The 24520-nt window shown below is 39.4% G+C and overlaps 1 protein-coding gene across 2 annotated transcripts in view; it reads left to right on the forward strand.

Moving 5' to 3' along the window:
* Positions 1-24520, forward strand: part of TRPA1 (transient receptor potential cation channel subfamily A member 1) — a 123688-nt gene that overhangs the window by 31572 nt on the left and 67596 nt on the right. The window contains exons 4-8 of one of the 2 annotated variants that reach the window (XM_089661044.1): positions 3853-3960; positions 8106-8214; positions 8303-8451; positions 10500-10636; positions 13232-13280. In XM_089661044.1, the coding sequence (XP_089517170.1) occupies positions 3853-3960; positions 8106-8214; positions 8303-8451; positions 10500-10636; positions 13232-13280 (552 nt within the window). The remainder of the gene's footprint in view (positions 1-3852; positions 3961-8105; positions 8215-8302; positions 8452-10499; positions 10637-13231; positions 13281-24520) is intronic. The other variant, XM_089661045.1, reaches the window with a different exon arrangement.

A 24520-nucleotide genomic window follows, 5' to 3' on the forward strand; every position in this document is an offset into this window, starting at 1 on the left:
GATATCTCTCTCTCTGGAGTCTATACCTCTCTTAATACAAGAGAGGATTTTGCTCCCTTTAGAAACCTCAGCTTGGCATTGCATGCCATTATTAAGCTTGTGATCTGCCAGAACTCCCAGATACTTCTCCACCATTGATTCCCCCAGTTGTACCCCCCTAGTATGTATGATGCATGCATATTCTTAGCCCCCAAGTGTATAACCTTACATTTATCAACATTAAACCTCATGTGCCACATAGTTTCCTAATTAAACAGTGCATTGAGGTCGGCTTGTATCAATGGGTACACTCATTGATATTTTCAAGCAGAGTTGAATCCTAACTTGTGTGTAATACTACCCCAAAAACCAAAAGGAATATGTGAATTCACTTCAACTCAGAACCCCACTCACCAAAACGAAAGACCTCATTTGTACACAGAAGGTCAAACAGTATTTAAAAGAGAGTAGTGTGAAAATAAAATTAAGTACTTAACACTCAGGCTTGTATCTTCCACCTCAAGAAATGGCTTGACTTACCCAGAGAGAGCAACCTCTTTATTAGGTGGCCAGAATGTACTTTAAAGGTGGTTAGAATGCACCTTTGTAGCAAATTTGTCTTCACTTACGCTGTTTTAGGTTTTTGCTTCTGTTGCTTCCCTTGCCTAATAAGGTAAATACCAATTGGTAGTCATTGGACCAATTGGTAGACATTGGACCAAGAGTTCCCAGTAGGTAACATCCCCTAAAGCGAGGTCACCAGTCCAAACTTCACCAAGCATTGAAGAATAATGTACCACCTCATTAATAGTTTAATGTTAGATTCACTTGCATTAAGAGAGCAATGCGCCATAGTCTGACAAATTTATTTGCAATCCTCAAGGTCCAAGACTTCCCTTAGATTACTTTCTCACTTCATGATGTACTTGTGTTGAGGCTGTCTTAATGCATGGGCACCTCTGGGCAGTGCTCAGCGGCCCCAGTAGCATGGGGTCCCCCATGATAATCTTGCATTACATATAGATACTTTGCAGGGACAGTCACAGGCTTTTTACTAAGCTTGTCCTAGATAGCCTTGTCCCAGGCAGCAACCCATATTCTGAGCCATGGGGACAGCAGCAGTCTGTAGTAGGCTAGTTCTACAATCCAGAGTGAATTTTTCCCCCTGAACCTTCACCCGGCTGTTTCCAGCTTTCTGCATTGGTTTGGGAAGACTCCCTCAAGACAGAGCATTTTACTGCAGCTGCTTGTGCAGGCGGGGTGCCCCCCACTGGCCCTTCTCTCCTGTCCATCTAAGGTGCTTACATCACATGAGATGGAGAGGAAAGAGGGGACAGAGGGGATGGGAGCAGTACACATCCCACCCACACAGGTAGCAGTATTAAAATGCTCTGCCTCGACAATTCTTCCTGAACCAATGCAGAGCGCTGGAAACTATTGGGGGGGATTTATTTTTATTATTATACAGTATTTCTAAGCGACAATAGTTCGCTCAGAGCTGTACAGTACAAAGGGGGACAGAACAATAACAATACAATACAATGCAAAACATGAGGGGATCGAGGTCCCTGCTCTTTCAAACTTACAATCTAGGAGGGAGTGGATGGTGGCACAGGAGGAGAAAGCTGTGGGGAATGGAGTGGTAGGAAGAGTGGAGGAGGTTTCCCTGAAGAGGTGGGTTTTCAGGGTGCGCCTAAAGGAGAGGAGAGTAGGTGATAATCTGATGGGTTGGGGCAGGGAGTTCCAGAGGATGTGTGACAGCCTGGAGAAGTCCTGGAGGCGGGCATGGGAGGAGGAGACCAGGGAACTAGACAGAAGGAGGTCTTGTGAGGAGTGGAGTGTGCGTGTTGGGTGTTACTTGGATATTAGGTCAGTGGTGTAGTTCGGGGCAGTATGGTGGACAGCTTTGTACGTCAGTGTTAGGATTTTGAATTTGATCCGTTGTGCAATCGGAAGCCAGTGGAGGGATTGGCAGAGGGGGGTGGCGTAAACGGAGCGGTTGGAAAGGTGAATGAGTCTGGCAGCCGTATTCAGGATCGACTGAAGTGGGGATAGCCAGCGGCGAGGCAGGCCAGTAAGGAGGGAGTTGCAGTAATCGAGTCGTGATATGATGAGGGAGTGGATGAGCTGTTTAGTGGTTTCTCGGGTTAGGAACGTGCATATTTTGGCGATGTTGCGGAGGGGGAGTCTGCACGAGTTTGTTAAAGATTGGACTTGGGGCCGGAAGGATAGGTTGGAGTCCAGAATGACACCCAGTACTCTGGCCTGCGGGGCGGGTTTGATGGTGGCATTTTTGGATATGATGGAGAAGTCAATGGGGGGTGGTGTGAGGGCTGGGGGGAAGACAAGAAACTCAGTTTTGGAGAGGTTCAGTTTAAGGAAGTGGAGCGACATCCAGTCTGATATGTCGCTCAGTAGGCCAGATTGTGTGTTTAGCTCAATGACAGCCTGCCAGAACAGGGAAGATCTGTGCCAGCAGCTTCCCTGCACAGCTCTGATTGAGGAAACCATTTCTGTATTGTAGATTACTGCCCCCTCTACTGTGTCTTCCTGACCCCCTTACTGTGCCTTCCTGACCCACCCACACTGTGCCCTCCTGGCCCCCTGTACTGTGCCATGATAACCCCTGAACCTTAGTAATACACCTGCACTGTGTGTACTGTAGCTGATGTCTGAATCAGACTGTATGGTTAGTGCATAGCATACTGTACATTCTAAATTCTAAGCATTTTACAAATACTCATATGTATCTGTGCACAACACTGAGATATTTCCCCTGTTAAAATTAATTAGGAATTAAATTCAGGGGTCTGGAGAAATGAAGTAGCACACAATACAATTATCAAGACAGTAAAAATGAGGCTTTAGTTTGAAAATTAACAGAAAATTAGTTTTTTCCTTGTAATTCACATCTGGTGTTTTAATACTCAGTTGATGCATCCTTCCCTTGTCTAATGCATTTAGTGGTTAATAGCGAAGGCCATATGTATTCCATAAGGCACCATACTCTGCACTCTGTTATTTGTCAGAAGGATTACTGTTACACCCATTAGTGAACCTATAGTCCATAATAACTTAAAGAGAACCAGTCATTATAGAATATTTGTAATACCCGGAATATCTACTTTTGTTATAATACATCTATTGCCCTTTCAAAGCAGAAGTGTCAGACTGTTGCACCAGCCCTCTTGTCCCACTGTTTCACAAAAACATCTGTTATACGGCAAAGGATTGTGGGAATTAAACCAGATTTTGTATTGACAGTAGTGATGAGCAAATTAGCCAAAATTTGGTTAAACCCACATTTTTTTTTTTAAATCAAAGATTCAAAAAGTTAGCTGAGTCGAATTTCAAATTGCACTGATTTGCCAAAGTGATCATAAATTTTGATTGTCACTTGTGGCCCTTTTGGGAGCTGATAAATAGGCTATTGTCACCCAAATTTCATGGACTCCCTCACTGCCCCCCCCCCCCCCCCCACTAAATGGTATTGTGCATGTTTTGCATTTAGTTATTTGTTATTTGAGGTTTCTTTGACAACAATTATGAGAAATGTCTGAAAACAGCACCTTGAAAAATATAAAGAGACATTTTGTTGGTGTATTTTTACTGCTATTTGATGTTTAATGTATAACAATAAGATACACCAAAAACACAGTAAAAAGCAAAAAAGAAAAAAAAACTATAATGAGTTGACTTCAATTTAAATCTCAGTACTATTTTGCATGACGTGAATATTTTTTAAGAGAGTTTCAATATAAGTAACATGATGTATACAAATCCAAAATTGTTATACATTAAAATTTTGTTTTATTATATGTACTGTATATTGTAATATTTGCATGTTTTATTGCAATTGAATTTTTTTCTTAGGAATTACTGAATCATAGCACTACAGATATTAACCTGGAAGGTGACCTTGGGAACTCACCAATTATGACTGCTTGCTATAAGGACAATTCAGAGGCGCTTATAATGCTGGTAAGTGTATACATCATGTAACAGTCTACAAGTCTCTGTCACTGGAATACTGAGCACAGGATAGAATTGTAAGTGAATGTATTTCTTTCAGGTGCAAAAAATGTAATACAATGCATTGCAGACACATTATAATGGTAGTAAACTCTACCACTTGCAGTGTTATGCCAGTTACCACCACTACAGGTGCTCCCATCTTCACCCGGTCTTCCTTCTGGGTCCATGTTCTCAGGCCATTTGAATGGCTGAGCCACAAAGTTATCACTGTTGTGCATGGGCACCAGAGCCATCATCACAGTACAGCACTCTCTGCATTCAGGGTAGTCAGAGAAGGACAACATGGAAAAAAAGAGTTCACTACACTTTAAACACAAAGCTGAACTCTTTTGCTGTAACTGTGTAGAGATAAGAAAAACATTGTATTTATTTCCCTGAAATTTCAGCAGATGTCAGGAGGTTAAAATGGTTTTTAGGGTTTAAGGGGCTTCTGAGGGTTACAGAAATAAGTATACTCTATATTTCCCAATGAGATGAGCAACACACATGACATTAAAATTTCACAAATTAGTAAATGTTACTGATTTGCTTTGACCTCACATTTTTCTCCTTTGCACAACATTCCCAACATGGAAAATGGCATTATTCAATAAAGAGCTCTTATTCATGAAAGAAAAAAATGTTTTGTTTCTAGCAAGGGCTTATGCTAACTATATTATAAAGTAATTGCTGAAATAAATTTCACAATTTGTAATGCTTGCTTCTCCATATTTTTGCAATTGTATTAGATTTTTAGATTATTAAAATAACCACTAGAGGGATTTCTGTATTTGATTCAGCCTCAGTCAAACTCACTTCTTCAAAAGAAAACAAACTCGTTCATACTCACTTCACAAACAGAAATGTGTTATAAGATAAATATGGCGTCTGTAACTTCTACTATATATACAACTATATCTGAGACTGCTGACTGCATGGTTGTCATTCGGAATATCTGTCATTAATACTTTCTAAGAAACAACAACTTATGTGGAACAAGTATGCAGATCTGAGGTTCTAGCTTCACTGGTTACTTATTCCAGATCAATCACAAAGCAGGTTAAGAGCCTAAGTATGCAGTGAGCAAATATAGCTGCCCCTATGTACATACAGTGTATAACCATACATACAAAATAACACACACTGATATTTTTATTTATTTTACAATCATCTCTTTTATGCATGCATCTAAATAAAATAATTAAAAAGATTATATACTCCCTCAAAACGCTAATTCTTAAGTGCATCGCGCCATAGCAACTATTATGAATAATGCATTATGGTTGCTTGGTGTGGGTTACAGTATGTAGGAATCGGTGCCTAAGAATAGCAACTCTTTACTAAACAAGGATGAAAGTATCTTAACCACTTGCCTACCAGGCACTTTTACCCCCTTCTGATGGGCACTGATAGGCGGCACTGATGGTGACAGGCGGTGCTGACTGATGGCACTGACTAATGGCACTGCTGGGCAGCACTGGTGGGCGGGACTGCTGGGCACTGATGGACACAACTGCCGGGCAGCACTGATGGGGGGCACTGCTGGGCACAGATGGGCACTGGTGGGCAGCACTGCAGGGCACTGATCATTAGGGCACTGATCATCAGTGCCTTGATGATCTGTGACAGCTGCCGGTTATCTGCAGCACTTTCCTCATGCTGTGAGGAAAATGCTGCCGTAACTGGCAACTGTATTTACTCGGTGAACTGCTGTGTCATTGAACACAGCTGATCACGTGGTAAAAGGCTGCTGTGATTGGGCTTTTATCGCACCATGTGATCAGCTGTGTCCGTAGGACACAGTGATCACAGAGATCGCTGGGTGCACGCCACTGGGAGCGTGTGGGAGGGCACTGCTCTGGGAAGACATTATATGACGCCCTCACAGAACTGGACAACCGCACTGTAGCTGTCATTCAGCTATAGGGCGGTAAGGATGTGGTTAAAGTGTATGTAGACCTTAAACACTTCAAGTCAGGACACTTTCACCCCCTTCCAGTCCAGGCCAATTTTCAGCTTTCAGCACTATCACACTTTAAGTAACATGCAAAGCTGTACCTATATGAATTTTTTATCCTTTTTTTAGACAGATTGAGCTTTCTTTTGGTAGTAATTGACCACCGTTTGTTTTTTTTGTTTTTTTTGCTATATGCATGAAAAAAATACAGGAAATTTTAAAAATAAACATTTTTCGCTGAGTTTTTGTTTCAAATTTTGCAAATAAATAATTTGTCTTCATAAATTTAGGACAAAATGTATTCTGATACATTTCTGGGGTAAAAATAACCCAAAACGGTGTATATTCTTTTGTCTGCATGAAAGCTATAGAGTCAGTATGGCAGTATGGGCAGTATAGGCTAAATGGCTTCTGATTGGTCAGCACAGTCTCCGTAGACCTCTACTTGCAGGGATGACACATGGAGAGGACACTGCAGGCTTGTGTTCCAGCTCCCCACCCCCTCCTTCATGGGGTTCCCCCCCCCATCCATAACAAGCCCTTCTGGTCTGGTATGGATTTTGAGGGGAATCCCCACGCTAAAATTTTTTAGAAAATGGCGTGGGGATCCCCCAAAAATCCATACCTGGCAGGTCATGAAAGGCTTACCTGTAGGTATTGTGCACGTTTAGGAAATATTTACTGTAAAAACGCCGGTGATGTCACCGGCGCATACTCAATGAACAGTGTGTCGTCCATTGAGAGAGCCGTACCATGGCCAAAACCCCCTTCACGCATGCGTGGGAGTGACGACATCGTGGCTCGGCCAATTAGAGGGCCGCAGCTCAGGAACCCAGAAAGAAGATCAGATGAAGATGGAAGCCATGGGGAGCTGTGAGAGCACTCCACTGGAGGGCATTGTTTTCAGGTACGTCATTCATAATGTGCTAGTATGCGGTGCATACTAGTACATTATGCTCTTAACTTGCAAAGAGAATATTTTTTTGATTTTTTTTCACAATATACTACCACTTTAATGGCTTCATGTCAAGGAGTTCAAGTGCTACAGAGACATCCCTGTCCACAGGAAGTAGTGTTAGCCTTGGAAGGGTCTTACATCTGCATGTGACTGTGACCTACTGTCGTTACCAGTAGCCATTGACCCAAACAAATCTGAAGATCAGGAAATTCTGTTAAAAACCAAACTTAATTTTCATATTTTTTTCAAGGTCAGTAAGGTAAGAATATGGTGGCCTCTGTATTACCCTCAAAACAAGTTTACATTAAACATTTTAAAGCCAATGCCAAATGCTAAAGGGTAGTGGAAAAAACTAAAGAAATGGGGAGTACTGGGACGGGGAGCTCACGGGACATGGGAAAGAAGTGCAAAAATCAGGGTGGCTGTTTGATGCACCAGCATTTGCTTTGTTTTCTTCCATAAAGCTGTGGTAGGGTTTGGGTAGGCATTTTATCTTGGAGCATTGCACCATCTCTGGGAAGGAGAGACTGTGCTGAGAAACTGGCAGTAATACAAGGCACAGCTGGAATCTGTAACAAGAAAAGGTAAAAAATGTAAATAGGTAGTTAACTTAATTCACAAATCACATCCTGCCATGTACTGTATAAAATGGCAGCAAAAACCTGGAGATTTAAATGTTTTTTAAGCATGCAATTGACTCCTTAGAGTTGCAGAAGCTCCTTTTATATATATTTTATTATTTATTTAAAACACAAAATGAAGTAAACTAAACTACCCTAAATGTGTTTAAAATTTCACAGAAATCAGTCTGTTTATCTCTACTACTTAAAAAACAACCATTAAATGTACAGGCACTATATTTTTACTTCAAGCTAAACTGTGCTTTTCCCATTTATTTGCCATTTGCTTTAATCTTCCCAATCCTCAGCCATATATGCTTACCACTCCTCTAATCCTCCCCAGTTCCTTTAAGTACCACTAACTGAATAAAATACCTGGTAATTCCATGCATGGTGGAGCATGTCTGCATGTGACTGGGCCATATGACAGAGCTGGACCTGTCAATGCTGTCATAGAGATGTCCATAGCCCATGTAAACTATGACTTCAGCTTACACTTGGTTTTGCTTTCATTGAGCTGATAAATGATTTTTGTCTGAAATCCAGTTAGCGCATTATTACTATTTTTGTCTTGCAGTTAAATCAAGGGGCAAAGCTGTGTAAAAGAAATAAAATTGGATGTTATCCTATACACATGACTGCATTTGCTGGCTCCTTAAAATGCATGGACCTGGTACTAAAAAAAGGTATTTTGGAGCATTCAGTCATCAGCTCTGTGAAGCTGTTAAACTGTGGAAAATAGTTTTTATTTGCATATTCCTTTTTCCTGTGCAGGTGAAGAATTTGGGTTTAGTATTGAAGATCACATCAATTTCACAGACAATGAGAAAAGCAGCCCGCTCCATGTGGCAGTTCAAAATGGACGCTTGGAAATTGTGAAAGCCTGCATTGAATATGGAGCAAAGATTGACCTCAAACAAGTAGTTGCTATTTTACCACCACATCACTCATGAAGCATCGAAATATAACTGTAACAAAGTATACGTGTATTTTAAAGTGAATAGGTCTAAAATATGGAATATGCAGTAAATATTTATAAAGACAAATGGGCTATTTATTCACTGGACACTGCAATATTGCTCCACACAGCATCCGCATGTTATGTTGTATCTATAAAATGCAGGCCATGGTGTGGAGTCTGCATTGTCTCACAGAGTTCTCTCTGCTTAACTCTACTTTGACAGGTCATTTGACCTTGCAGCTAGTGTACATTTCTAAAATGCACCATTTTAGTTTATGAACATGCCATACTATTGCTTTTTAAAGGGTATCCAGTGTTATCTCAGTATTACAACCTCCTCCTTCTGGGAGACTCTGGACCACTTTGGTGTGGCGTGGTGCAAACTAGCTACCATTACTTCTTCAGAAAACCAGATGGATACAAAAGCTTGCTGAATCACAGAGAGGTTAAAGGATAAGTTCACCTTTTGAAAAATAAACAATAAATGCACTTTTTTTTGCAGGTAAAAAAAATGTGTATTTATTATTTTTTGTTGCAGGGGTCTCCAAACTTTTCAAACAAAGAGCCGGTTTACTGTCCTTCAAACTTTAGGAGGGCAGGATTGTGGCCAGTGGCCAGAGAATGTCCCAGGCCCAGCATCAGTGAAAATATACATGGGGTACTATTTCTCCCATTAATGCCTATCATTGGTATTAATGGGAGGAATAATACCCCATCATTGGTATCAGTGTAAGAAAAAGTGCCCCATTGTTGGTGTAAGTGGGAGGAATAGTACCTCATATCATTGGGAGGAATAGTGCCCCAAGGGCCGGATATAGGTTAGCAAAGGGCAACATCTGGCCCTTGGCCCAGTTTGGAGACCCCTGTTACACAGCATTGCACCAATGATCAGCAGATCACTGATACCATGCAGGTCTCCTGCAGACCTGTCAGTATATATGCTTGCCCGTACATCCCTTATGGGCAATCAGAGACACTGACAGGAAGACTCAATGCGCCAAGACTACAAGCGTCTGGGTGGGCAGCTGCAGGGGCTGGCAGTGGTAGTGGCAGATGTTTTGTGTTGCCTAGGGCAGCACAAAACATAAATACACTATTGCTTGCCACCCCAAATATGAACACTGGCTGCTGCAACATTCACCTACTACTCTTCTACTATTATCCCTTCCTCCTTCTTATTGTAATGGAATATTTTGTATTTAAAGCTGTAATAAACCCCAAACCAAAAATGTAATATATTGCCACTTACCAAGCAATAGGCATGGTGGCTGCATTTGTTTTCTTTTTGATCTGGCCAGTAAAATACCTCCTGTATTAGAGTGCCTACCCTCAGGGTGAAGGCGCACAGGGGGACCTTTAGACAGCAGCATTGTCAGTCTGGGCAAAGGGAGTGTTAGATGTACTAGCAGATTTGGATACACAATTTTTGCTTATGCTCTCAACCAAATGGTTAAACCATCAAATGGGTGGGGTCATAACTGATCACATGTGCAGCACCATGGCAGTTGCAGATCAAATAGAGCAGTGGTTCTTAGCCTGGGTTCGATCGAACCCCAGGGGTTTGGTGAGTCAGTCTCGCGGGTTCGGCGGAGGTGAAGACCCACACCCGACTCATATGATTCGTGCAGTAAATATTCATTATTATGTTTTTGTTTTTGTGTGAAAATCATGTTTTAATGGTTTTGTTCTTTGTTCTTAACGGTTTTGTTCATTTTGCGCACCTATGTATAAATATATACCTAAATATATACCTATGTTTTGAATTTTAAAAATCATATTTTATTTTTCCAATTAAGAAGGGTTCGGTGAATGCGCATATGAAACTGGTGGGGTTCAGTACCTCCAACAAGGTTAAGAACCACTGAAATAGAGACTAAGATGGTAGCTTCCTTGGCTGAAAAGGATAGGAGGGTTTAGTTTAACTTTAAAAGCTAAATATTTTCAATTTTACAATAGAACAGTCCCCTGTTTTGCATATAACTATTCTATTTCCCTTACTTTCTGTTGCAGAATGATAATGCCACAGCTCTTCATTTTGCTTCTACTCAAGGTGCAACTGAAATTGTCAGGTTCATGCTTTCATCCTACACTGGTGATAAGAATGTTGTTGACTTGCCAGATGGAAATAATGAAACACCACTACATAAGTAAGGATTCTACTACTGTTATCTATAGAAATATGCCTTTTATTTTTTTCAGCCACTTCTTTTTGACCCAAGTTTACTTATTACCAAAAAAAATAAATATAATTGTTTAAGTTTGCAGTTATTATTTGGGATTATTTTCAAAAATACTAATGCCGTTTGGATAGTCCTGGTATTCATCACTTAATAAACAGAGCTTGTAAACCAACAGTAGAACAGCAGTGGTTGATCACAATATGATTAAGAGACCTATATTAGATTTTTGTAAAATTAATATGCAGTTGATGAGAGATCACCCAAAACTAAATTTTTGATGCTGAGTACTACATATATGTCAGATATTTACAGCTTGGTATCAGTAGTGGCCGTTTATTCCACTGTTAAATAGGCCAAACATGCTCTTCTGTCACAATTTGGGGTCTGTTCATCTAAAACTAATATTTTTTGGTAGGTTCTGGTGCACTGTAGCCTTAGGGTTTTAAATATCTTAGAAGCTCTGGTGAGGCGATCTCTGTTCTCAAAAGAAACCCAACCTGGCAGGGATAATTTAGTGTCTTCAAGTACCTGTATTCAATTTCAGATTGAATCTGGTGTCCTTGTGGAGCTCTTAAACTGTAGGCCCAAGTGCACATGGCTTTGACCTTTCCTCAAATTCAGATTAAGTACTGCCCATTGCAGAATTGCAGCATTAGGCCCTGCATCTTTTCATATAATGTCAAATGCCAAATTCTTTGCTGCTTACTCGAACTCTGCCATTTGATAGTTGACATACATGGAGCTAAATACCAGTAGGGGCAGGGCTTTTTCCTAACTTAAAAGTCAAGTCCCTGGCATATAGTTTGGCTTTACATGGGCACAGTGGTCCGTTTACAGATCAAAACTGGTTCTTGTGGGCAACACAAGATGTCTGCACTTTAACACTTACATTTGTCCCTTTTTATGAGGTGTCAGGTTTGGCTACCCTGATCTAAAGTACAAATAATATGAATCAGGTAGAATAAAATAAAGCAGAAAACCCGAAGGGTGGAATAGGACACTAAAAACTCCAAGGCAGACAGGCAGAAGAGCCATGAATTATTGCACCCTCACAGGTAGAACTCCCAAGAAATATCCAATGTGTTGCCACGAAACTCCACCTATATTTTTAAGGTATTTTTTGTGGTCTAACACTAATACTATCCACAGTCTACACCACAGAATATACATTGTTTTACATATAAAACCACATTTAAAGTCATGCACACACTCTGTGTGTTAGTATTCCTGAAAATGGAGATACGATTACTGGATAGAAAGTTGGCTGCATGAAAGGCAAAGCATTCTTCACAATCCCTTCTTTCTGATTTCTATTAGGAATTATTTTAAGTTCTTAGAAAATCTGTAAAGATTTTAAATATTTGCATTACTGGCATACAGTATATTGATCAGTATATTATTATAAATGTCACAGCTGTTAATAATAAACAGTATAATGGAATAAAAAATAATATAGAGAGAATTTTTTTGAATAAAAATAAACTGCATTTAGCAATTTAATTTTGGTTACACAAATTAATATAACCAAGTAGCAATTAATTCTCATTGTGAAGTGTTTGTGACAGTGTATCCTAGAACACTATGAAAACATTAAAAATCCTTAAATATTTTATAACGTATCAGTAGCCTTAATGTACCAATTTAACAATACACTAATAAAAAGCACAATATAAATTATAGAAGGTAATAAAGTTTATGGTTGAATGTCTCATAAACTGTATCTGCTGACTGTCCATCTGTTACTTTTTTAGTAATTTATGATGATTGTGTGTGGAAATATCAGCTCACAGTATCTAATAGCTCTTGGAATTCATAAAACAAAGCGTTCTTAGACTTTGGATTTTTAGACCATTTGAATTGTGTAAATTGTCCTCTGAGTTTATTAGTTGGAAGATTAAAAAATTAACCATGAATACCAGACAGATAAAAAAAACACAACTAAATGCAGTTGCCATTTCTGCAAAATTAAAGTGATTGTAAAGGTTGATTGGCTGTGATTGACAGCAGTGAGAGCCAATGGTTTCAGCTAACGAGGAGGAAGAGACCCGGGAGAGCCTCTGCTCTGGTGCACATCACCGAGAATGGGCTCAGGTAAGTATTAGGGGGGAATGAGAGGGGAGCTGCACATTGAAGTTTTTTTTTACCTTCATGCTATAGCCTGCAATGCTGATCTGTGTATTCTGCCGGCGGGGAAGTATCTCTGCTGTCAGAAAACAATAGCTCAGTAGGGAGGGTTCCTCCATCCACCTAGAGTGTGTGGATGGGGGAATTGAGTCAATTTTGTTTTCGCTCAACATGCAGGTTGAACAAAAATCTTCTCTCTCTTCTATGGGCTGACTTACACAGCAACACATTTCTAATTTCCATTTAAAACTTACTGTTGTGCATGTTTAATTACCTCCAAGTCCAACAAAGCATAATTATTTTATTTTGAAGTAAACTTAAACTTTAACATTTCAGCTTTGCCATTTTGCCAAACATTTTGGTATAATTTGTGTTGCATGTCCTTATCTCTTTTATTGAGTTTTCCTAATATTTACTTTGCTTTTGTTTTTCCAACAGATCGTGTTTGTTTGACCATGCTGAACTGGCTGAATATTTAATATCTATGGTAAATAATTCATGTGCCAATTAAATCAAAAACAGTTTTGGTGGCAACATTTCAAAAAGCCCAACTTCAGCAAAAACTTTTTTTTGTTTTGGATAGAGTTAGGTAAGGTAATGTTTCTGTTTTAGTCATTGTTTTTAAATATTGTTTGTATCTTCATTGAAGATTTTTTTGTTGGACCTAATGCACTCTGTGTTTCCATAGAAGAGATTCCTCCTATTTTTCTTTAAACATAGACATCAATAGAATCCTAATAGAGGTTCTAAACCTATCTACTCTAAAAAAAATATATTTTTTATTGCTGCCTTTTCCCCACTGGGGAACAGTTACCACCTTCCCTGTTCCAGTAGACACCTGCCACATAAACAGAAATTTAGAAAACAATCTCCTACCTAGGGCCACAGGCAGGAATTAACCGTTGACAGAGGTCCTAACTTTATCCATTTTATCTAAACGTTTTAAAAACAGTTTTGACTGCATTTGGGCTTTAAAATTAGATTTAAGAAAATGAATCACCACAGTATATAAGATCAATACAGTTTTGAGTTACTGAGCATGTTAGTGTATATTTCAATATTGCAGATCTGAGTAAAATGTAGTTGAGTCATTATTAGTTACATACATAAAGGATATGACAGCTATGCTACACTAGTTTCTGGTTTTCATTCTAAATATAAAGATACATTTACAGCAAGGAAGATGTCAGGGAGTGTAGATTTTTATGCCTTACTCAAAATGTGTAGAAGGCTTAAAGCAGAGCTAAATCCATCAATTTAACTGTTTCCCAAAACCATTACATTCAAGGCATGCTGTGAATATAACTATCACATTAGCATGTGCTCGCAACCAAACAGTCAAACCTTAATATAGTTGGTGAACCAGCAAACACAAATGCTGCTGCGCTTGGGGATGGACTCGATGCAGGCTGCAACCACATTAAGAATGTCCTGGAACATGCACACCTTGCTGCCCTCAACAGACCGGGGGAATCCAAATATACTGAATGAGGAAAGAACAAAGAGAGGGCGCACAGGCCTAGTGCATTAGCATAAAAAATGTTTAATAAGAAATAAAATAGGTGTTGTACTCACAAACGACAATAAAGTCAAGGCACATCATAAAAGAGCAGCTGGGTCAATACCGCGCTGAGTAACAGTCCGTAATGGGGAATGTAGACATCCAATAGGCGGACACGTTTTGAGGACTTGCCTGAGGAAGAGGCAAGTCTTCGAAACGCGTCAGCCTATTGGATGTCTACATTCCCCATTACGGACTGTTACTCAGCACGGTGTTGACCCAGCTGCTCTTTTATGATGTGCCTTGACTTTATTGTCGTTTGTGAGTACAACACCTATTTTATTTCTTATTAAACATTTTTTATGCTAATGCACTAGGCCTGTGCGCCCTCTCTTTAATAATAATATAATATAGTCGGTGTCATGGACGGACTGACAACTCATGGGGCCCCCGGGCAATAGGGGATCACGGGGCCCCTGTGTCCTTGCCCAAACTCAAAAAATCTTATGAAAAAGGTACCAGGGGCATCTCATGGGGCCCCCTACTGACCCCGGGCCCTCGGACAGTGGCTGAGTTTCCAAATGGTCAGTCCGCCCCTGGTCGGTGTCATAGCTGGTCTCATATGCAGCACCATGGCAACATAGGAAACAGAGGAGAAAGGATAAGAGGGTTTAGTTCCACTTTAAGGCATAGGAAAACTGCTGAGTTTTGACTTGCAGAATTTGCCCTCTTATGTTGAGTAAGGAGGTTCTTTTTCTCTCTAAATGTACAGGTCTTTGCATTCTGCACAGACCAGCTGCCATTAACGCTGACAGAAGACATTAGTCTTCATCAAGCCTTTCAAGTGAGATAAAGTTTTGTACCAGGTACTTCTCAGTACACACTGAAGAATTTACCATCTGGTGACATCTTTCTTTGCTACTATCAGAGAGGTAGCAACCTTGGACCAGAATAGGGTACACTTACAGTATATCTCAACCATGGATCTTCTTCTTTGAAGGAAAAACAACTTTATGGTAGCTCCATCATTGTAAACTTTCATTTTAATGGTCCAATGTTATCACATAAACATCAGATAGACGATAATGTCTAAAGTCGTCCCGAATCTTGACATGTAACATACAATCCAAAATGTATAATTTGTTATTTTGTGCTTCTTCCCAAGTACATATGATGTTTTTATCCACTGAGTTTATGTGTTCAATGGAAGCCTATATTTCTGATGTTGTAATCTTGACTCATATATCATTTGCATACCTAAACCAATGACTTGGTGTTATTCCCCTGGAGAGGTTCAAGATTTTCTTCTATGTACAGGTTAGCTACAATGGGAGACAGCACAGCCATGTTTCTGTCTGTAGACGTTATATTTCTACTTGAAATAGGTGGTGTTGAGACAAGGCTTCATCAAGAAAATACTTGGCTTGGCTTGAGTTCTGTTCAACTATCAAGAGTCTTATCTCATTTCAAATATTTCCTTAAAGTCTCTGCTAGAGATGAGCGAATCGAACCAGGCGAACCGGAATTCGATACGAATTTCAGTAAAAATTCGATTTGCGTCGAATCCGAATATTTGCCTACTTCGGGTGCGCGAATCGGATTTTTCCCGATCAGCCGGCTAAAGTGTCCCTGCAGAGAGCTCCGCTATTTCTGACAGTTCTCTGACAGAAGGAACACATGTACAGCGGTTGAAACATTGTATCTATTTGTTTCCATTTAGGATACAGATGTTTTTATTCGGAAACAGATGTTTCAATCGCTGTACATGTGAAGGAGCTGTCAGAGAACTGTCAGAAATAGAGGAACTCTGCAGATACACTTTTTGCCGGTTTGGAATTCTTATTTTCATCCTACTTCTTCTTCTTCTTCTTCTTCTTCTTCTTCTTCATCCTCATCCTCAGAAGAAGAAGAGGATGAGGATGAAGAAGAAGAAGAAGTAGGATGAAAATAAGAATAATTCCAAGCCGGCAAAAAGTGTATCTGCAGAGCTCCTCTAAGTGTATCTGCAGAATAGAGGAGCTCTGCAGATACACTTTTTGCCGGCTTGGAATTATTCTTATTTTCATCCTACTTCTTCTTCTTCTTCCTCTTCATCCTCATCCTCATCCTCTTCTTCTTCTTCTGAGGATGAGGATGAAGAAGAAGAAGAAGTAGGATGAAAATAAGAATAATTCCAAGGCGGCAAAAAGTGTATCTGCAGAGCTCCTCTATTCTGCAGATACACTTAGAGGAGCTCTGCAGATACACTTTTTGCCAGCTTGGAATTAATCTTATTTTCATCCTACTTCTTCTTCTTCATCCTCATCCTCAGAAGAAGAAGAAGAGGATGAGGATGAAGAAGAAGAAGAAGAAGGATGAAAATAAGAATAATTCCAAGCCGGCAAAAAGTGTATCTGCAGAGCTCCTCTAAGTGTATCTGCAGAATAGAGGAGCTCTGCAGATACACTTTTTGCCGGCTTGGAATTATTCTTATTTTCATCCTACTTCTTCTTCTTCTTCTTCTTCCTCTTCATCCTCATCCTCTTCTTCTTCTTCTGAGAATGAGGATGAAGAAGAAGAAGAAGAAGAAGTAGGATGAAAATCAGAATAATTCCAAGCCGGCAAAAAGTGTATCTGCAGAGCTCCTCTAAGTGTATCTGCAGAATAGAGGAGCTCTGCAGATACACTTTTTGCCGGCTTGGAATTATTCTTATTTTCATCCTACTTCTTCTTCTTCTTCCTCTTCTTCCTCTTCATCCTCATCCTCATCCTCTTCTTCTGAGGGTGAGGATGAAGAAGAAGAAGAAGAAGTAGGATGAAAATAAGAATAATTCCAAGCCGGCAAAAAGTGTATCTGCAGAGCTCCTCTAAGTGTATCTGCAGAATAGAGGAGCTCTGCAGATACACTTTTTGCCGGCTTGGAATTAATCTTATTTTCATCCTACTTCTTCTTCTTCTTCTTCTTCATCCTCATCCTCAGAAGAAGAAGAAGAGGATGAGGATGAAGAAGAAGAAGTAGGATGAAAATAAGAATAATTCCAAGCCGGCAAAAAGTGTATCTGCAGAGCTCCTCTAAGTGTATCTGCAGAATAGAGGAGCTCTGCAGATACACTTTTTGCCGGCTTGGAATTATTCTTATGTTCATCCTACTTCTTCTTCTTCTTCCTCTTCATCCTCATCCTCTTCTTCTTCTTCTGAGGATGAGGATGAAGAAGAAGAAGAAGAAGAAGAAGAAGTAGGATGAAAATAAGAATAATTCCAAGCCGGCAAAAAGTGTATCTGCAGAGCTCCTCTATTCTGCAGATACACTTAGAGGAGCTCTGCAGATACACTTTTTGCCGGCTTGGAATTAATCTTATTTTCATCCTACTTCTTCTTCTTCTTCTTCATCCTCATCCTCATCCTCAGAAGAAGAAGAAGAGGATGAGGATGAAGAAGTAGGATGAAAATAAGAATAATTCCAAGCCGGCAAAAAGTGTATCTGCAGAGCTCCTCTAAGTGTATCTGCAGAATAGAGGAGCTCTGCAGATACACTTTTTGCCGGCTTGGAATTATTCTTATTTTCATCCTACTTCTTCTTCTTCTTCCTCTTCATCCTCATCCTCATCCTCTTCTTCTTCTTCTGAGGATGAGGATGAAGAAGAAGAAGAAGTAGGATGAAAATAAGAATAATTCCAAGCCGGCAAAAGGTGTATCTGCAGAGCTCCTCTATTCTGCAGATACACTTAGAGGAGCTCTGCAGATACACTTTTTGCCGGCTTGGAATTAATCTTATTTTCATCCTACTTCTTCTTCTTCATCCTCATCCTCATCCTCAGAAGAAGAAGAAGAAGAGGATGAGGTTGAGGATGAAGAAGAAGAAGAAGTAGGATGAAAATAAGAATAATTCCAAGCCGGCAAAAAGTGTATCTGCAGAGCTCCTCTAAGTGTATCTGCAGAATAGAGGAGCTCTGCAGATACACTTTTTGCCGGCTTGGAATTATTCTTATTTTCATCCTACTTCTTCTTCTTCTTCTTCTTCTTCCTCTTCATCCTCATCCTCATCCTCTTCTTCTTCTTCTGAGGATGAGGATGAAGAAGAAGAAGAAGAAGTAGGATGAAAATAAGAATAATTCCAAGCCGGCAAAAAGTGTATCTGCAGAGCTCCTCTATTCTGCAGATACACTTTTCATTCTACTTCTTCTTCTTCTTCTTCTTCATCCTCATCCTCATCCTCAGAAGAAGAAGAAGAGGATGAGGATGAGGATGAAGAAGAAGAAGAAGAAGAAGTAGGATGAAAATAAGGATAATTCCAAGCCGGCAAAAAGTGTATCTGCAGAGCTCCTCTAAGTGTATCTGCAGAATAGAGGAGCTCTGCAGATACACTTTTTGCCGGCTTGGAATTATTCTTATGTTCATCCTACTTCTTCTTCTTCTTCCTCTTCATCCTCATCCTCATCCTCTTCTTCTTCTTCTGAGGATGAGGATGAAGAAGAAGAAGAAGTAGGATGAAAATAAGAATAATTCCAAGCCGGCAAAAAGTGTATCTGCAGAGCTCCTCTATTCTGCAGATACACTTAGAGGAGCTCTGCAGATACACTTTTTGCCGGCTTGGAATTAATCTTATTTTCATCCTACTTCTTCTTTTTCTTCTTCTTCTTCATCCTCATCCTCATCCTCAGAAGAAGAAGAGGATGAGAATGAGGATGAAGAAGAAGAAGAAGTAGGATGAAAATAGGAATAATTCCAAGCCGGCAAAAAGTGTATCTGCAGAGCTCCTCTAAGTGTATCTGCAGAATAGAGGAGCTCTGCAGATACACTTTTTGCCGGCTTGGAATTATTCTTATTTTCATCCTACTTCTTCTTCTTCTTCCTCTTCATCCTCATCCTCATCCTCTTCTTCTTCTTCTGAGGATGAGGATGAAGAAGAAGAAGAAGAAGTAGGATGAAAATAAGAATAATTCCAAGCCGGCAAAAAGTGTATCTGCAGAGCTCCTCTATTCTGCAGATACACTTAGAGGAGCTCTGCAGATACACTTTTTGCCGGCTTGGAATTATTCTTATTGAAACCGCTGTATGGAGTGAATGTCACAGAACTGTCAGAAATAGGCTATTTCTGACAGTTCTGTGACATTCACTCCATACAGCGGTTGAAACATTGTATCTATTTGTTTCCATAAATGGATCCATTTATGGAAACAAATAGATACAATGTTTCAACCGCTGTATGGAGTGAATGTCCCAGAACTGTCAGAAATAGCCTATTTCTGACAGTTCTGTGACATTCACTCCATACAGCAGTTGAAACCGATGTATGGAGTGAATGTCGCAGAACTGTCAGAAATAGGCTATTTCTGACAGTTCTGTGACATTCACTCCATACAGCGGTTGAAACATTGTATCTATTTGTTTCCATAAATGGATCCATTTATGGAAACAAATAGATACAATGTTTCAACCGCTGTATGGAGTGAATGTCACAGAACTGTCAGAAATAGCCTATTTCTGACAGTTCTGTGACATTCACTCCATACAGCGGTTTCAACCGCTGTATGGAGTGAATGTCACAGAACTGTCAGAAATAGCCTAAGAAATAGCGGAGCTCTGCAGATTTTGCCGGCTTGGAATTCTCCTTCTTCTCATCCTTCTTCTTCTTCTCATCCTTCTTCTTCTTCTCATCCTTCTTCTTCTTCTCATCCTTCTCCTTCTTCTCATCCTTCTCCTTCTTCTCATCCTTCTCCTTCTTCTCATCCTTCTTCTCATCCTTCTCCTTCTTCTCATCCTTCTCCTTCTCCATCTTCTCATCCTTCTCCTTCTCCTTCTTCTCATCCTTCTCCTTCTCCTTCTCCTTCTTCTCATCCTTCTCCTTCTTCTCATCCTTCTCCTTCTTCTCATCCTTCTCCTTCTTCTCATCCTTCTCCTTCTTCTCATCCTTCTCCTTCTCCTTCTTCTCATCCTTCTCCTTCTCCTTCTTCTCATCCTTCTCCTTCTCCTTCCTCATCTCCAAGGGCATTTAAATTAAAGGTACAGTGTTCTGCACTAATTTAAAGGCTCTCTGAAGCCTAGAAACCCTTTTTATAAGTTAACTTCGTAGCGAATAAATTCGCATCGAATCGAATTTCTTCCTGAAATTCGGTGAATCAGCCAAATCGAATTTTTGAATAATTCGCTCATCTCTAGTCTCTGCAGTTGCAATACAATTGAAACGGAAAGTGACATCTTAGGATCTTATGAAATTATTGTATCTTTTGGCTCTGGATTAATGTCAAGTGCTACCTGATTGGATATAAATCCTGGGGAATATTCATGACATTAATTAGAGCTGAAGAAGTAGCTTGGATAAACAGCAAAAAGTTCCCAACATAACATACATAAAACGTTCTGTTGAACTACTACTAGTTATACAGTATCATAACCTGGATAAATAATAATGTTCACAGGAATTATGTCACAAGGAGACCACTAATAAGTGGGCACAGACTGCAGCGCTGGATCAACTTTTGACTCCACTGGACTTTTTGATTCATCAGAATCTATTTATCTTCCAGCTGCCCACACATGTCCACAATATAGGGAAACTAAAAAAAAAAAAAGTCCTTTGGTAATTAGAAATTTTGCAATTTCAGGAAGCCATTGCAATCAAAATTCTAGCTTAAAGTGAAATAAAAATATTAACTAGATGACACTGTTTTATAAATAGGCCTAAGAGAAAACCATTTGTTTTCTGTATAGCTTAGGGAAAATTATTATCGAAAAAAGAAAATGTTAGATTCATTTATAGAAAGAGGACAGAATGTTATCTAGTATAATGATTCATCCAGACATTGCATTTTACTTATTAGATAGATGACAAAATGAAATCATTGTAGGATGCATGAATATGTATAATTATACCAGATCTTTCATTATATACTCAATTATCTTCACAATTAGCCAACTACAGACAGTGTCCTAACATAATAAAATAAACTACATTGACTGTGACATTAAAAGGCATCATTAGATAAGCTCATAGAAAGCTGCACTGTGGCTAAATGGTTAGCACTTCCACCTGGCAGTACTAGGGTCACCTGTTCTAATGCCAACCACAGCACCACCTGCCTGGAGTTTGCATGTTCTCCCTGTGCCTGCGTGGGTTTCCTCCAGGTACTCCAGTTTCCTCACACACTCCAAAGACATGCTGGTAGTTTAATTTGATCCTGTCTAAATTGTCCCTAGTATGAGTATGTATGAATGTAAGTTAGGGACCTTAGATTGTACACTCCTTGAGGATTAGGGACTGATGTGAATGTATAATATATATGTAAAGTGCTATGTAAATTTATGGCACTATATAAGTACCTGAAATAAATAAATAAAGCATGTACTATATATCCATATGAGAATGAACAAATAACCCAAATGATGTACTATGTAAAAGCAAAATAAAACATAAAAATATTTAAGTTAAAAATTATCTAAACTGAGATTAATAAATAAAAATGAGATACATTGGATTTAGTCTTCAATTATCCTTTATAACTTTTTTTGCAAATACGAAAATATATATTACATACAGCATTTGTTCACTTAGAGCAGTGGTTCTCAACCTTCCTAATGCCGCGACCCTTTAATACAGTTGCTCATGTTGTGGTGACCCCGAAACAAATTTATTTTCGTTGCTACTTCATAACTGTAATTTTGCTACTATTATGAATCGTAATGGAAATATCTGATATGCAGGATGTATTTTCATTGTTACAAATTGAACATAATTAAAGCATAGTAATTAATCACAAAAACAATATGTAATTATATATTGTAAAATATTTATTTCTAATTACAAATAAATGGAATTTTGTCTTGAAGCATGGTGTAACATGGGTAACAGTCTTAATATAACAACAGTAACAGTAATTATAATTCATGAAGTGTTGTTTTACCTCCAACACTGCTGCTTTCAACACAGTAACTGCTTTTAACAGAGTAGCTGCATTCAACACAGCAGCTGCTTTCTAAACAGTAGCTGCTCTTTACACATGTGTGACTGGTCCACATAAGTACATTATGGCGCCAACCCTGTCACACACACCTCTATTTGTACGGGGTGTATGTGATGGGGTTGGCGCGATGATGCCATCACGCCGGGTACTCGTATGTGGGTGCATCTGCATGTGGGCGGACCCGCCTGGAGAAAGAGGAGCGGTGTCTCGGTTCCTAAGACCATTGGAAATATGTGTTTTCCAATGGTCTTAGGCGACCCCTGTGAAAGGGTCGTTCGACCCCCAAAGGGGTCGCGACCCACAGGTTGAGAACTGCTGACTTAGACAGTGGCAAATCAAAGGTAAAGTCTTTAATTATGTAAAATTCTAGATAGCTGCAGTACCACAAGTTAACTACTAAATACATATGCTTTGACATTCATTGTATTAGTCAGCAAAGTTACATATTTTTAATAACAGATACATTGGATTGAGCAACATATGATTAGCTATTATTCTGGTGTTAGATTTTTCAGACATTAGAGTGCTTCTTCGTACTGAACAGCAATGATGAAAATACATGCTATAAACATCTATGGATGTTTGCAGCTTTTTCTTTTAACTTTTTGTGCTGCTACTTATACTCAGTTATTATTATAATACCTATTTAACATAACAAAGACTATGATTAGAGATGAGCGAATCGAACCAGGCGAACCGGAATTCGAGTCGAATTTCAGGAAATATTCGATTTGCGTCGAATCCGAAATTTTGCCTACTTCGGGTGCGCGAATCGAATATTTCCCGATCAGCCGGCAAAAGTGTCCCTGCAGTGAGCTCCGCTATTTCTGACAGTTCTCTGACAGAAGGAACACATGTTTAGCGGTTGAAACATTGTATCTATTAGTTTACATTTAGGATACAGATGTTTCAACCGCTGTACATGTGAAGAAGCTGTCAGAGAACTGTCAGAAATAGAGGAACTCTGCACATACACTTTTTGCCGGCTTGGAATTATTCTTATTTTCATCCTACTTCTTCTTCTTCTTCTTCTTCATCCTCATCCTCAGAAGAAGAGGATGAGGATGAAGAAGAAGAAGTAGGATGAAAATAAGAATAATTCCAAGTCGGCAAAAAGTATATGTGCAGAGTTCTTCTATTCTGCAGATACACTTAGAGGAGCTCTGCACATACACTTAGAGGAGCTCTGCACATACACTTTTTGCCGGCTTGGAATTAATCTTATTTTCATCCTACTTCTTCTTCTTCTTCATCCTCATCCTCATCCTCAGAAGAAGAAGAAGAGGATGAGGATGAGGATGAAGAAGAAGAAGAAGAAGAAGAAGTAGGATGAAAATAAGAATAATTCCAAGCCGGCAAAAAGTGTATGTGCAGAGCTCCTCTAAGTGTATCTGCAGAGCTCCTCTAAGTGTATCTGCAGAATAGAGGAACTCTGCACATACACTTTTTGCCGGAAACCGCTGTATGGAGTGAATGTCCCATAACTGTCAGAAATACACTATTTATGACAGTTCTGGGACATTCCTTCCATACAGCGGTTGAAACATTGTATCTATTTGTTTCCATAAATGGATCCATTTATGGAAACAAATAGATACAATGTTTAAACCGCTGTATGGAAGGAATGTCCCAGAACTGTTAGAAATAGTCTATTTCTGACAGTTCTATGACATTCCCTCCATACAGCGGTTGAAACCGCTGTATGGAGTGAATGTCCCAGAACTGTCAGAAATAGTCTATTTCTGACAGTTATGAGACATTCACTCCATACAGCGGTTGAAACATTGTATCTATTTTTTTCCATAAATGACATTCTGCAAATACACTTAGAGGAGCGCTGCAGATACACATTTTGCCGGCTTGGAATTAATCTTATTTTCATCCTACTTCTTCTTCTTCATCCTCATCCTTATAAGAAGAAGAAGAGGATGAGGATGAAGAAGAAGAAGAAGAAGAAGTAGGATGAAAATAAGAATAATTCCAAGCCGGCAAAAAGTGTATCTGCAGCGCTCCTCTAAGTGTATCTGCAGAATGTCATTTATGGAAAAAAAATAGATACAATGTTTCAACCGCTGTATGGAGTGAATGTCCCATAACTGTCAGAAATAGACTATTTCTGACAGTTCTGGGACATTCCTTTCATACAGCGGTTGAAACATTGTATCTATTTGTTTCCATAAATGGATCCATTTATGGAAACAAATAGATACAATGTTTCAACTGCTGTATGGAAGGAATGTCCCAGAACTGTTAGAAATAGTCTATTTCTGACAGTTCTATGACATT

The sequence above is a fragment of the Staurois parvus genome, unplaced genomic scaffold (assembly GCF_062004578.1).
Source record: "Staurois parvus isolate SC_StPar_1 unplaced genomic scaffold, SC_StPar_1.0 ptg001302l, whole genome shotgun sequence".
In the NCBI taxonomy this organism is placed as follows: domain Eukaryota; kingdom Metazoa; phylum Chordata; class Amphibia; order Anura; family Ranidae; genus Staurois; species Staurois parvus.